Consider the following 12,944-nt stretch of genomic DNA (forward strand, 5'->3'; position numbering starts at 1 on the left):
CCTTGTTTGTCACATAACTTTTTGCATTTTGGTAACTGTGCCTGTCCTCTTTTTGAAAAGACACACACACACACACACACACACACACACACACACACACACACAAAGAAAGAAAGAAAGAAAGAAAGAAAGAAAGAAAGAAAGAAAAGACACCAGCCAAAGAACATCAAATGTGCATCCCATCCCAATAGGATCTCAACTAGTAATATCTGTAATGACCCAATTTCCAAAACATTTTTTTTTCCAGGAGTGGCAGTGCTGGAGTGGATCCTAGGGTGGCATGCACGACAGCTAAATATTCTAGCATTGAAATACCTCCCTATCCCCAAAGAGGTCACATTCTGAAGTAATAGGAAACAGGAATGTTATGGCTTGTATTTAGATGTTCCCCGAAGCCTCATGCAGTCATAGGTGAGACTTTCTGGAGGTGGCTGGATCAAGAGTTTGTGATGGGGCGCTGGTGAGATGGCACAGTGGTCTAAAGCGCCTATTTGGAACAAGCTTAGCAAAGCACAGGGACCGCGGTTCAATCCCCCAGCACCACATGCCAGCCCGCCCCGCCCCCTGGTGGGCTGAGCTGGACACACACACACACACACACACACACACACACAAATTTAAAAAAAAAAAGTTTGTGATGCTAGAACCAAGGATGTGATGCTAGCGTTAAGGATGTGTGCACTACGCAACCTAATCTGGGTAGCCTGGGTAAGGTGCAAAAGATGGAAAGTCATACACTATTGGTCTGGGAGGACTCACACACTTTCTGCTTCTTTTCTTTTGTTATTCTCTTAAATATAGGACATAAGGGAAGGCCAAATAGCTCAGAGGATTAAAGTGCCTGCACGCAGGCGCAGGGGCCGGGGTTTCCATCCCTGGGCCTGCGGTGCCGGCTCCATCCCCGTGGGTACTGAGATGGTAAATGAGACTGGGCGCAGTAGCACGCGCCTGTAATCCCAGCTCTTGGGAGGCTGTATACAGGAGAATTACTACGAGTCCGATCTAGTAGTGAGACCCTGAACACCCTGTAGACCCTTCCCTAAAATACAGAAAAAAATAAAACAGGACAGAGACTATATTCTATGCTGACCCTCACTATCCTAAAGTCTTCCTAGAGTACAGTGTTAATTAAAAATTATAGAAAAATTGCATAAGTTAATAAGTGAATGAATGAACAAATGAACAAGTAATGAATCCACAATGAATGAGTAGTATAGGAGGCCCCTGCAGAAGGCTGGCAGAGCCCGCTGCGATCCTTCACCACCAGGCGGCGCTGCAGGCGGCGGATTCTATTGGATAGGCGGGTCGAGCCGCTCTTGCCGTCACCGCTAGCCGCGGCGACGAGGACAGGCGTGGGGGTTAGGGCGAGTCATATGACTCGCTCGGCTTCCTGGCTCCGGCTGCCGCCGCCCGCCCGTGTGTGCCCGTGGCGCTCCGGGGCTCCAAAGAGCCGTTAAGGGGTCCAGGCCGAGCTCGGTGGTGCGCAGGTCTTCGCCTGCGCTGTTTGCCCGTCCTCCCCCGTGTCCCGTCTGCAGGCCGTCACCATGCTGGCGCTCATCTCCCGCTTGCTGGACTGGTTCCGCTCGCTCTTCTGGAAGGAGGAGATGGAGCTCACGCTCGTGGGGCTGCAGTACTCGGGCAAGACCACCTTCGTCAATGTCATCGCGGTGAGCGCCGCCCGCTCCCGCCTCGCCCCGCAGCCGGCGAGCGGCCGGGCGCCTCCCTCCCGGCGGACCTAGGCCCTGCCTGGGCGCCGCGGGCCGCGCCTGTCACCCCGCGGCCGGGCTGGGAGCTGCCCGCGAGCTGGCGGCGAGGGCGGCGGCTGACTCCATTTAGCCTTGAGTGTGCTGTGCCTTTCTCGGCGGGTGCCCGGGAAGGGTTAAGAGGAGCTTGTCACATTTTTAGAGTGGGGGTGGGGTGTTGTGTTTTACTTCCTTCCAGGTCTGTGGGATTTTGGCGAGTCCGTCCTTTTTGAGAAAGCAATAGAATGAAGAGCCTCTTGCAAGTGGCCACTTGAGACGAAGAGCCCCATTGTGAAAGCGGGAGCCCGGTGTGGGCGCCTTCCTGAGCGCTGTGGGCCGCTGGACCCTTCCGATTTAATCATTTTCACTCTTGCTGGAGGCAGAGGCCAAACTGATTGCTGTGTTTAGAAGCCAGGGAGGAGGGAGGAACAAACAGTTCCGCCTAGTTCACGCTACTAGCCCATAGTAGTTATTAAGTCGAGGAGAAGCCTTTGGTCTTCCAGAGCTCATTGTTTTAAACGAGTTGTTAAGGTGGATCTGCAGTAAGCATTAAGTTTTATTTTGCAAAAAGAGTAGTTAGGCGTTTTTCACTCGAAGAGGAGGAAAGAGACTGGGAGAAAATCTTACCCCAAGCTCAGGGAATGGGTGTCTGGGAGGAAGATTGTAGGAGAATTTATGAAATGTAGTGTTTATTGAGCCTCGGTTGAGTACAGGATGGTTATTCAGTTTTCTCTCTTTGGTTGGAGGAAAATAAGAGAGAAAGAGTTGTCTTCAGTCCTGACCTAGACGCCAAAAGTCGCTCTGAGTCTTTGAAGATAGTTTCTGCTTGCCAGGGATGAACTTTGGGACTGTTCCAAAGAGAGGTGGCAGCGCTTCTTACACCTTTTAGATGGCTGTTGAAATCCTTATTTAACAGGCTGTCTGACTGGTTTGGTTTCATGAATGATTCAAACACGGATGCCTTGTTGGAGAAAATAGATGACTTGTGACTCTTAGTCTTTGCTGTAATAGAGCAACAGGGTGAGTAAGACCTGGAGAAAAAGAGATTAGAAATCCAAAGCTTTTGAAGACTGTTTCATATAAGTACAGTATTAAGAAAAATGCTTACTTATGTTCTCCTTTTGTAATATCTTTTTTTTTTCTTGGAATCACTAAGAGTGCCACTTAATAAAGAAAAACAAACATTAGGGAATGTACTCATATTAGAGCTTTTATATGATATGGAGGCAGGGTGTGGTTGGTTGCGTGTGCCTCTAACCTCAGCACTCAGGAAGTTGAGGCAAGGAGATTGCTAAGAGTTTGAGGCTAGCCAGGGATATATAGTGAGTTCAAGGATAAGCCAGACTACATAGCACCGTCTCAAACAAAAACCAAACCAAAAAAATGTACCTTTATACTATATGGAAAAAATGAGTTTTTACTTAGCTTGAGTAGAATAAATTTTCTGATACTGCTTTGAGGTAAGAATTAGTTATTTTGTAAATCCTATCCCTTTATGAAGTTTGAATTGATTTACAGTATAGAGAAATGTGTTCTACAATCAACTATTTGTTTCAGAGCAGTAGTTATGCACAGAGAACCTAACAACGTTGAATAAATCTTTGAGAAATTTGATTTTTATGGTTATATGGTTTTTATTGTTATACATAGTATATCTTAATGTAAGTGTGTACTTTGATGTCAAGCTACTCTGGAATTGAAATCTGCATCAGCAGCTGAGCAGCCTTGTGTCCCCTTTGAGTCCTCGCTTTCTCATATGTTAAATGCAGATGATAGTGTTTCTTACAGTGTTGTTCTGAGGATTAAGTAGCTGAAAGATGTTAAGTGCCTAACACCATGCCTGCCCAGAGGGGTAGATTAGAGATAATTTATTTATAGTGGCTCTAACCATTTAATGCAGAAAGGCAGAAGTAGTGAAAAGGTACTTCTAGGACCTATCCTAACGTAGACCACTGTGGTGGCTTTATGGTTTGTATATTGACATGTTCCCCAAGTTTTGCACTAGATTATTCAATAGCCTTGTGAAAACTTCTGCAAAGCTGTTCAATTCACAGTAACCCTCTGGCTCCACTATTAGTATTAGGCTATCCTTTTGAATTATAATAGTATGGGTAGGTTTTCTTTTTTTCCTTCTTTTTGTCTCCTTTTTTTTTTTTGGTATTTTTTTAGGGAAAGGTCTACAGGGTGTTCAGGGTCTCACTACTATCAGACTCATAGTGATATGCCTGTTTACAGCCTCCTAGGAGCTGGGATTACAGGCGCCTGCCAGTTGTCTCAGCACACCCTGGGGAGGTGGGACTGGCACTGTCTGTTCCTGCTTGCGGGTGCTTTAATCCACTGAACTATTTGGCAGGCCCTCCTTTCTTTCTTTTTTTTTTTTTTTTTAAGCCAGGATTTTGCTGTGTACTTCAGGCTGACGCTGAACTCACTTATAGCCCAGGCTGGTTTGGAACGCCTATGGATCCTCCTGCCTCGGCCTCCCGACTGCTGGGATTATAGGCCTGCATCACCACACCTGGCTTTTTGTTGTTGTTTTCTTTTGGTATGCCAAGAGTTGAATCCATAACCTTTATGCTGAGCAATATCCACAGCCTTTTTCTCTTTTTCATTTTGAGATAGTATCTCACTAAGTTGCCCTTCCAGCCTTCCCCTCCCAGAGTCAAGAGGTTTCAGGCATTGACCACCACAACCTGGTGGTAGGTTTTGTTAAGAGAAATAAAGCTGTCACTGCAAAGAAGGTGGGGATTTTTTAATTTAATCATCTATGTTATATATGTGAATCAGAATATCACTTTATATCCCATGAATATATATAATTAGGATTTATCAATTAAAATAGTAATTTAAATAAAAAACTGGTCTGTACTTGGTGCCTTTTAAAATACTGAAGGTGATAATTTGATAAATTTCAGCCCTTTATTTAAACTTCAGCTGGGCATGGTGGTGCACACTTGTAGTCCCAGCACTTGGAGGCTGAGGTGAAAGGATTATCATTTGAGACCAGCCTAGACTACATAGCAAGACTCTGTCTCAAAAAAGAAAAAAAAATTAAACATCAGACTGTAATCAGTGAGTCTTACAGAATATATTGAAGGTTAAGAAAAGGATAGTGATCAAAAGATTAAAATTAGAGTTTTAGAAAACAGTGCATCTAAAGTAGTAAAATTGACAGTAATGTTTCTTAAAAACCAAATGCACAATTCTTTATATTTTGTAAGAAATGTTTGACATGTCAACAAAAATAAAAAATGTATGTGTGGGCTGGCAAGTGCAAGGTCCTGAATTCAATTACACACACACACACACCCTACAAAAATGCATGTGTAGGGGGCTGGGGAGATGGCTCAGTGGAATAAGCGCTTCCCTGGCAAGCGCAAGGGCCTGAATTCAATCCCCAGTTCCACCAAAAAAAAAGCATGTGTCGAACATTTTGTGTGACTTTGTAAATTGGTCATTCAGATTCACCAAGTAAGTTCCCAGATACAAAAAAGTCAGTTATTTTTGTAAAAAGTTAATGTTTTGTAAGTAAATAAAATGTGATTGGATAGTTAAATACAGATGTATCAAATTTAAATGTCAGTACAGTTACCTTAATAGTGCCTGCTGGCTTGAACCACTGGCAGTTTGTGCGTGGCTGTCTGATCACATTGCTTACACCGTAAGTGGTAGGTAAAACAGATCTCAGCACTTTTTAAAGAAAATACCATGTATCTATTTATTTGGTACAGAGTCTTGCTATGCAGCTCGAACTCATAGTTATCCTCCTGTCTCAGCCTCCCCAGTGCTGGAATAACAGGTGTGTGCCACCACACCTGTGTGCCCCGGGTTCTGAGGCTGGCATGGCTTGCGGTACAAGGGATTGAACCCTGGCCCTTGTGCTTGCCAGGCTGGTGCTTAGACCACTGAGTTATCTCCCCACCCCACTCATCACTTTTTTTTTTTTGCAGAACCAGGGGTTGAACTCAGGCCCTTGTGCTTGCCAGGCAAGTGCTTATTCTACTAAGCCACCTCCCTGGCCCCCCACCCATCACTTTTATTGGTCTAGTTACTAATAAAATTAATAAAAAGCTGCCTGATAGGACAGTCATGGATACCCTATACTGTGGGTGGTTGAAGCTGTCCAGCAGCAAGGTACACAGATTTTGGCCCTGTTGCAAACATGTCGAGAGAGATTGAATAAATGTCATTTATCTTGCTCAAAAGATTTGTGAAGCCAGATTATGTACTTATAGGGTTTGGTGCACTTCAACATTAGGGTATTTAGTTACAGAGAAAAAGATTTACTGAAATGATATCTCATTTCACCTATTATCTTATAAGGAGTCGTTTGATATATGTAATATTTAAATGTTGGGAAAAGAAACATCCCTCTTCAAACACTCCAAAGCCAGGTGAGGTGCACATTTCTGTAATCCCAATCCTTGGAGAGACTGAGGCAGGAGGATTTAAGCCCAGCCTGGGTAATTTAGCACCTCAATGAAACCTTGTCTCAAATACAAAAATGTAAGGCTGGGGATGTAGCCCAGTACAAAGGCCTTAAGTTCAATCCCTCCTGGTCCTTCCACCAATAAGACCCCTACATTCTAGTCTTCTGATTTCTTTAAGTAATATCCTTTGTTAAATATTCTGGGAGTTATTGCATAATAAGTCATGTGGTCTGTATGTGTAATGTATGTTGAGTAACCTTTCACTGGAATGCTTAAATTATACTGTATAGTTACTAGGAAAGATTTAATATGATTTATGAAAATGTTACAGGTAAAGATTATGGCTGGCTGGCTTTTTTTTTTTTCTTTTTTTTCAGACAATTGTCACTATGTAGTCCAGGGTAACCTTGAACTCTTTATTTGTGTCCACAAGTGTGGGCTTATTATCCTCCTGCCTCAGTCTCCCAAGTGCTGGAGTTACAGGCATTTGCCCCAGAAGCTGACCGTGTTATATAATTTTAAAGTGGATAGTGTTATGACAGTTTGTCTACACTTTCTGGATTGTTTCTAACCAGAAAGGTTAACAACAGAAATGTTTATTACACCTGAGATTTAGGAAAAGAAGGTACTTGTGAATCCGTTATCTTTTTTTTTGTTTTTTAAGATTTTGTAGAAAATCAGTTTAATTTTGCCATCATTGTATGGCTAAGATATTCAGAGAGGCTGAGTGAAATTCAGAGAGGCTAAGTGAAATTCCAGGGACAACAAGGCTAATATGTAGCAGAGACAGAATTAAAATTTATTTTTTTATGTATTTGTTACAGGGTCTCATTATGCACCTGGGACTCATAATAAGAATTAGAATTTAGGGCTGTAGCACTTTCAATTTTTTCTGTTTCTTTAGATACATGAGAGATTAGAATTATAAAACTGCACATTGGGAGATTGTAATCCTTTGAGGGTTTATTTTTATTTTCCTTTCTTTTTTCTTCTATATGTGTTCTGCTCTCTTGGTTGTTACAGTTTCAATCTGGGTGTCTTGTCCAAGACTCATGCGGTCATGGGAACAGGCTTTTCCTGGGCAGCTAAATCTAGGGTTTGTGATTGGTTCCCACTCTAATGCAGGGATAAAGGGTGTGAGTGCTAGCTACTTCTGGCCTAGGATGAAGGCTGCATACAAAGTTAAGGGCCTGGGAGAGGATTGCTCTCCCCTCCTCTCTTGTTGCTTTTGGTATTTTCTGCTGCCAGTAACTGTTGCCCCTCCACAAGGCCTGAGGATTATGGACTAAAACTAACAAACTGTGAGCTAAACCTTTTCCCCTTTAATTTTGGGTTTTGAATGTTTTTGTCTCAGTAATGAGAGAAAAATATTTATTTATTTATTTATTTCCATTATTGGGGATTGAACTCAAGGGAGCTCTACCACTGAGCTATAGCTGAAGCCCTTTTTCATTTATTTTATACTATTTTATTTTTACTGGAAATCTAATTTAGCACCTTATGCTTGACAAACAGGTGCTGCACTACTGGGCTAAATCCCCGACCCTATTTTTTGTTTTAAGATACTGTCTTAAAATTTTGGTATTATAGCCAAGTACCACAATGTCCTTGTGTAGTATTTTGTTGTTGTTCTGAGAAAAGGTCCAAATAAATTGTCCAAGCTGGCTTTGAATTTTCCATCAGCCTGCCATAGCCTCCCAACTAGCTGGGATTACAAGTGTGTGCTACCACTTTGCCCTAAAAGCATTAATTGCTTTCATAATGTAGATATTTGCTCATGCCCTCGTTACTAAACATCTGAGTAGTTTTGATGGTTTCCAGAAGATGAGTTCCAGAGTTGGCATTTGAACATAATTCACATTAATTAAATGGCCAAATTGCTCTCTAGAACGTGTGCACTTGGAAGACCTTCTGGATGGATTTCATGTAGAGTTGGGCTTTAGCTAAGCATTTTGTCTTCAGTGTTTGTAGGATAAAAATGGTTAGTTTTATTGGTGAGGTAAACTAGCAGTATTTTTAAACATATCCTGTTAGATATTGTTCTGTTTCTCTAATGATATGTTTTAAGAAGCTGCTGTTTATATTTCAGCAACTGGAAGGAGTGAGACTTCAGAAAACATAATTTGATTTTCTTTATTCTTTGTAGGCAGACTACTTAAAAAGAAATACAGCTTATCTATCATGATACTAATTTGTAAATCATTGGTAGATTACATATTTCAGAACTCTGTTTCCATGTCAACTTTCTTTAAATACTTGGTACTTTCATGGTGGGTTGCATCCCTTCCCCACAGAAAAGTCTGAGCTGTGGTTTAAGAAAGTTTGCGTCCCTTTTTGAGGCTATAGCATATGAACCTTTTATATGTGTATTGGTTAGAATTGTAAAATTTCAACATGTGAAATAAAACAGCCACAGTTGAATACCCCCCCAAAAATTGTGAATTGTTTCATGTCCTTTAAAGTAATGTCTGAAAAAATCTGAGTAAAAAAATTACGCTATTTCTATAGTATTCAAAATGAAATGATAATAAGATGTATTTAGTCTTTTCTAACAAATGGCAAAGCCACAATTGAAAATACTAATTGAGTAATTTGAGTTACTGACTTTCTTCAAAGTCAGAATCACAAACCTTACATTCTATTGTGCTATATTTAATTATTGGTAAAATAATTACAGGTTTCAGAAATTTAAGTTGTACCATTTTTGCTTGGAAGTAGAGGCCTTTTCTAACTTGGATTAGAATGGTAATCATTTGTCTTAAAGAACTTGAGTAATGATTGATAATATAGTACTAAAAACACTTTTAATACCAGCTTACTTGTTAACAGGTACTTTAGCATCTAGCAAAGTAGTATTTTGAGCCAAACTTTGTTGGAGTGTGAATACTTTATGGTTGATTTTTATTTGAAATATGTTTAAGTGATTGTATGAATTAGAATGACAAAGAGATTAAGAACTGAGAGTGACAGACTACATAGGTTCATATCTGAACTTTTTTTTTTTCTTTTTTGACACAGGGTCTCACTGTCATTCCAGCTGGCCTTAAACTTACTACATAGCTGAGCTCAGCCTCTCCCTCCCATGTGCTGGAATTACTGACATTTGCTACCATGCTTGACTCAGACTTCTTACTTTTGTGTTAAATTTGGCAGATTATTAATCTGTATCTGTTTCCTTATGTATTAAATGAAAATAAAGTAGACTATTTTATTTATTTTTTGTATTTTAGGGAAGGGTCTACAGGGTATTCAGGGTCTCACTACTAGATCGGACTCATAATGATCTGTTTACAGTCTCCCAAGAGCTGGGATTACAGGCATGTGCCACCATGCCCAGTCTCAATTGCCCTCTCAGGGCACCCCGGGGGCGGGGCCAGCATGGCAGGCCTGGGGATCAAACCCTTGGCCACTGAGCTTGCTTGCAGGCACTTTAAACCCCTGAGCTAGTTGGCCAGCCCTCACTTAACTACATTTTAAATATAAGTAACTTTTGCTTAGGAAGTAAGTCTTTTTGGTTTATTTAATCTTTTGAAAAATTTGGACATGTTGTAATTTATCTTGTTGGAGTTAATTAATAGAGATAGACTGATGGGGGAAAAATGATTTGGCCACTAGATAGGGTAGTAATGCCCAGCATGGTGGCATGCACCTGGAATCCTAGCACTTGGGAGCCGACGAAGGAGGATCACTGCAAGATCCTGGCCAGCCTGGGATGCATAGTTCAAGGCCAGTCTGAACAACATAGTAAGATGCTGTCTCAAAAAACAAAAATAGAACAATCAAATGGGTTAGTAGTGTTTTTCTTTTCATTTTCTTCCTTTATTGCCTAGGTAGAAATACCAGTATATGTCTAAATCTGTGTAGAGAGAGAGAGCATCCTGATTTTGTACATCATTTTGGGATTATTTTTATATTGAACCAAGAAACACATGTGTATGGTTTCCTCACAGGGCTTGTTCTGGGTTCTTAGTCAGCTGTAATTACCATATGAGACCCAGTCACACTTTCCAGCATGATGGGTTTTCTGAGAGGAAGAACCTTTAGGGAAATCCTTTCCATGGGCATTTTGCTGTAGTATCTTGGGAGGGCTCATCCTGTCCATCCCTGCAGCCTGCACACCAGCACTACCCTCACTGTGGCTCCCTCGTGGTGACAGTGCCTAATGTTTCATGGACCTAATCATAGAATCATCTTCCTGTAGGTGGTGACATTATATCTGATAACTTGGTATAACACTACAATATTTGTTGTGGAAATAATCTGAACATGGATTTGAAATTTTGAGTTGTGCTTTTCTTTGTCCCACCTTTGACTAATAACAGGACTGCAGACAGATATTTGACAACTGTGTCCCTCAGTTTTGATGTTTGTGTATGAAGAGTGACATTCTTAAATCTTGCTTTTCAAGAGTGAGTGGTGCTTGGAATTAGAATTGTTGTGCATAGATCAGAGAATTAAGTGAAAGTATAAAGACTTCATTAGATGCTGGTCATTAAATTTCAGTCTCTTAGGTGTCGGGGAAATGGCTCAGTAGAATAAGTGCTTCCCTGGCAAGCGCAAAGGCCTGAGTTCAATCCCCGGTTCTGCCAAAAAAAAAGGAAATTTCAGTCTCTTGCCAGAAGGAAAATTGAGATGGTTTGCAGCTTATTTGTAGGACATGGAAAGGTATACTGACCCCAAAAGGAAGAAAAGAGCAGTGGTCCTTGCCAATAGTGCCTTCCATGTAGAATTTAGGTGCTCTAAAAGATCATGCTCATGGGGCCTGGGAGATGGCTCAGTGGAATAAGCGCTTCCCTGGCAAGCGCAAGGGCCTGAGTTCAATCCCTGGTTCTGCAAAAAATAAATAAATAAATTAAAAGATCATGCTCAGATAATGATTTAAAATTTTGATGAGACAATAATACTGGTGTCTGTTTGTGCTTTGTAGTTTTAAAACCAGGATTTGAGATTACAGCAGGGCAACCCGCTATTGATAGCTACTAATTTGCAAGCCCCAGAAAACAGTAGGGTGGGACTGGAGAAGCACATTTTTTCCTAGAGAAGTGAATTCTGAACCCATAGATTGGCCCATAAATAGCCCATAGATTGGCCCACAAATAGCTTAAACTTTGCTTCAATTCCTAATAAGGGCTGCTTCAACAAAAGCAGTCAGGCTTAGGTTGCTGTGGTTCGATCCCCACAACTCTAGCCAGCCAAACATGCCCTGAAGGCATTCTGAGCCAGCCCCCCCCCAAAAAAAAAATCCTCCGAATAAGTAGACCTCCTTTTCTTTTTCTTCATAATTTTCTTGAAAACTCTATTTGGAGAACATTTTAATGCCAGTGCTTAGACTTCAAATTTCTAAGTAATTCTTACCAGAGGAAAAAATACAAAAAGGAGGCTTTTTTTTTTTTTTTTTTTTTTTTTTTCCTCCATAACTGAGCTGTTCAGTTGTTTCACTACTTTTTGGCTTCCTTGTTTTTATATTTCTTTGTACAATGGAGGAGTTAAACAATAAAACATTTAAAAACCTCTACTCACTGTTCAAAAAATAGTACAGATTACAAATAAAAATACAATGCTGGGCCGGCCAGATAGCTCAGCAGACTAAAGCCTCTGCTTACACAGAGTGCAGTGGCTGGGGTTCGATCCCCTGTGTGCCTGCCGGGGGCGCCTTCTCCCCCACCCCCCAGCACACTGAGACAGTGATTGAGACTGGGCTTGGTGGCCTGTGCCTGTAATCCCAGTGCTTGGGAGGCTGAAAACAGAATCACTATGAATCTGATCTGTGTACTGAGACCCTGTACACCCTGTACTAAATACAGAAAAAAAAAATACAATGCTGATATCATCATTGTTAATACTGAGCCTTATATCTTTTGCCTTTTTGCCTTTATATATACAAAGATGTTTTCTTGGTAACAGTGCAGGATGTTGGTGTACATCTGAGGTGATTTTTTTTTCTTTAATGTATTTGGTACAGGGTCTCACTACACAACTCGGACTTGTAGTGATCCTCCTGTTTTCAGCTACTCCAGCGTTGGGATTACAGGCGTGTGCTATGATGTCCAACCTCAGTGGCTGGCTCAGTGGGCCAGTGCAGCATGTGGTGCTAGGGATCGAACCCCAGTCCCTGTGCTTGCTTAGTCTGCTGAGCTATCTCACTGGCCCATCTGAGGTGATCTTGTGCAGCCTACTTCATTTATGCATATAGATAGTTAATAGGCCTTAGATTCTGTCATGTTCAGCATTGAACTCTTGGTCCTCTTCTGCTTTTATCCAAAGACCAGTATCTCTCCCCACCCCTGCTTTTTTTCTTCCCTACTCCTCCTCCTTTTTTGTCTTCCTTTTCTACCCTGCTTTCTTTTCTCCCCTCTCTCTTCTGTGATACTCAGGGATTCACACATGCAAGGCAGGCACTCTACTTTTAGTCCCTACCCATTTCTTAAAAATATTAAGTCAAGTCAGGGTAGATGAGGTGCATGCCTGTAATTCCAGGTCCCTGGAGGCTGAGGCAGGAGGATTGCTGCAAGTTCAAGGCCAGCCTGAACTGCATAGTGAAATCCTGTTTCAGAAAGACAAAAAATTAAAAAAAATAAAGTCAGGTGCAGTGATGGAGCTTGTGATTCCTGCACTCTTGGAACTTGAGGGAGGAGGACTACAACTTCTCGCTTGGTAACTTAGCAATTTAGCAAGGCCCTTTATCACAACTCAAAGTCCTGCGATGCAGCTCAGTGTGAAGTTCAATCTCCAGTACCATCAAACTAAAAAATTAGGTATTACCTTATTAACTTTT

At 41.5% G+C, this 12,944-nt stretch overlaps 1 protein-coding gene across 1 annotated transcript in view; it reads left to right on the plus strand.

The window, feature by feature from the left end:
* The first annotated feature begins 1,359 nt into the window (after positions 1–1,359).
* Arl8b (ADP ribosylation factor like GTPase 8B) overlaps positions 1,360–12,944 on the plus strand; it is a 50,644-nt gene continuing 39,059 nt past the window's right edge. The window contains exon 1 of the mRNA XM_004629536.2: positions 1,360–1,667. Coding sequence (XP_004629593.1) covers positions 1,545–1,667 — 123 coding nt within the window. The 5' untranslated portion in view covers positions 1,360–1,544. The remainder of the gene's footprint in view (positions 1,668–12,944) is intronic.

This window comes from Octodon degus, unplaced genomic scaffold (genome assembly GCF_000260255.1).
Source record: "Octodon degus isolate 3935 unplaced genomic scaffold, OctDeg1.0 scaffold00030, whole genome shotgun sequence".
In the NCBI taxonomy this organism is placed as follows: Eukaryota; Metazoa; Chordata; class Mammalia; order Rodentia; family Octodontidae; genus Octodon; species Octodon degus.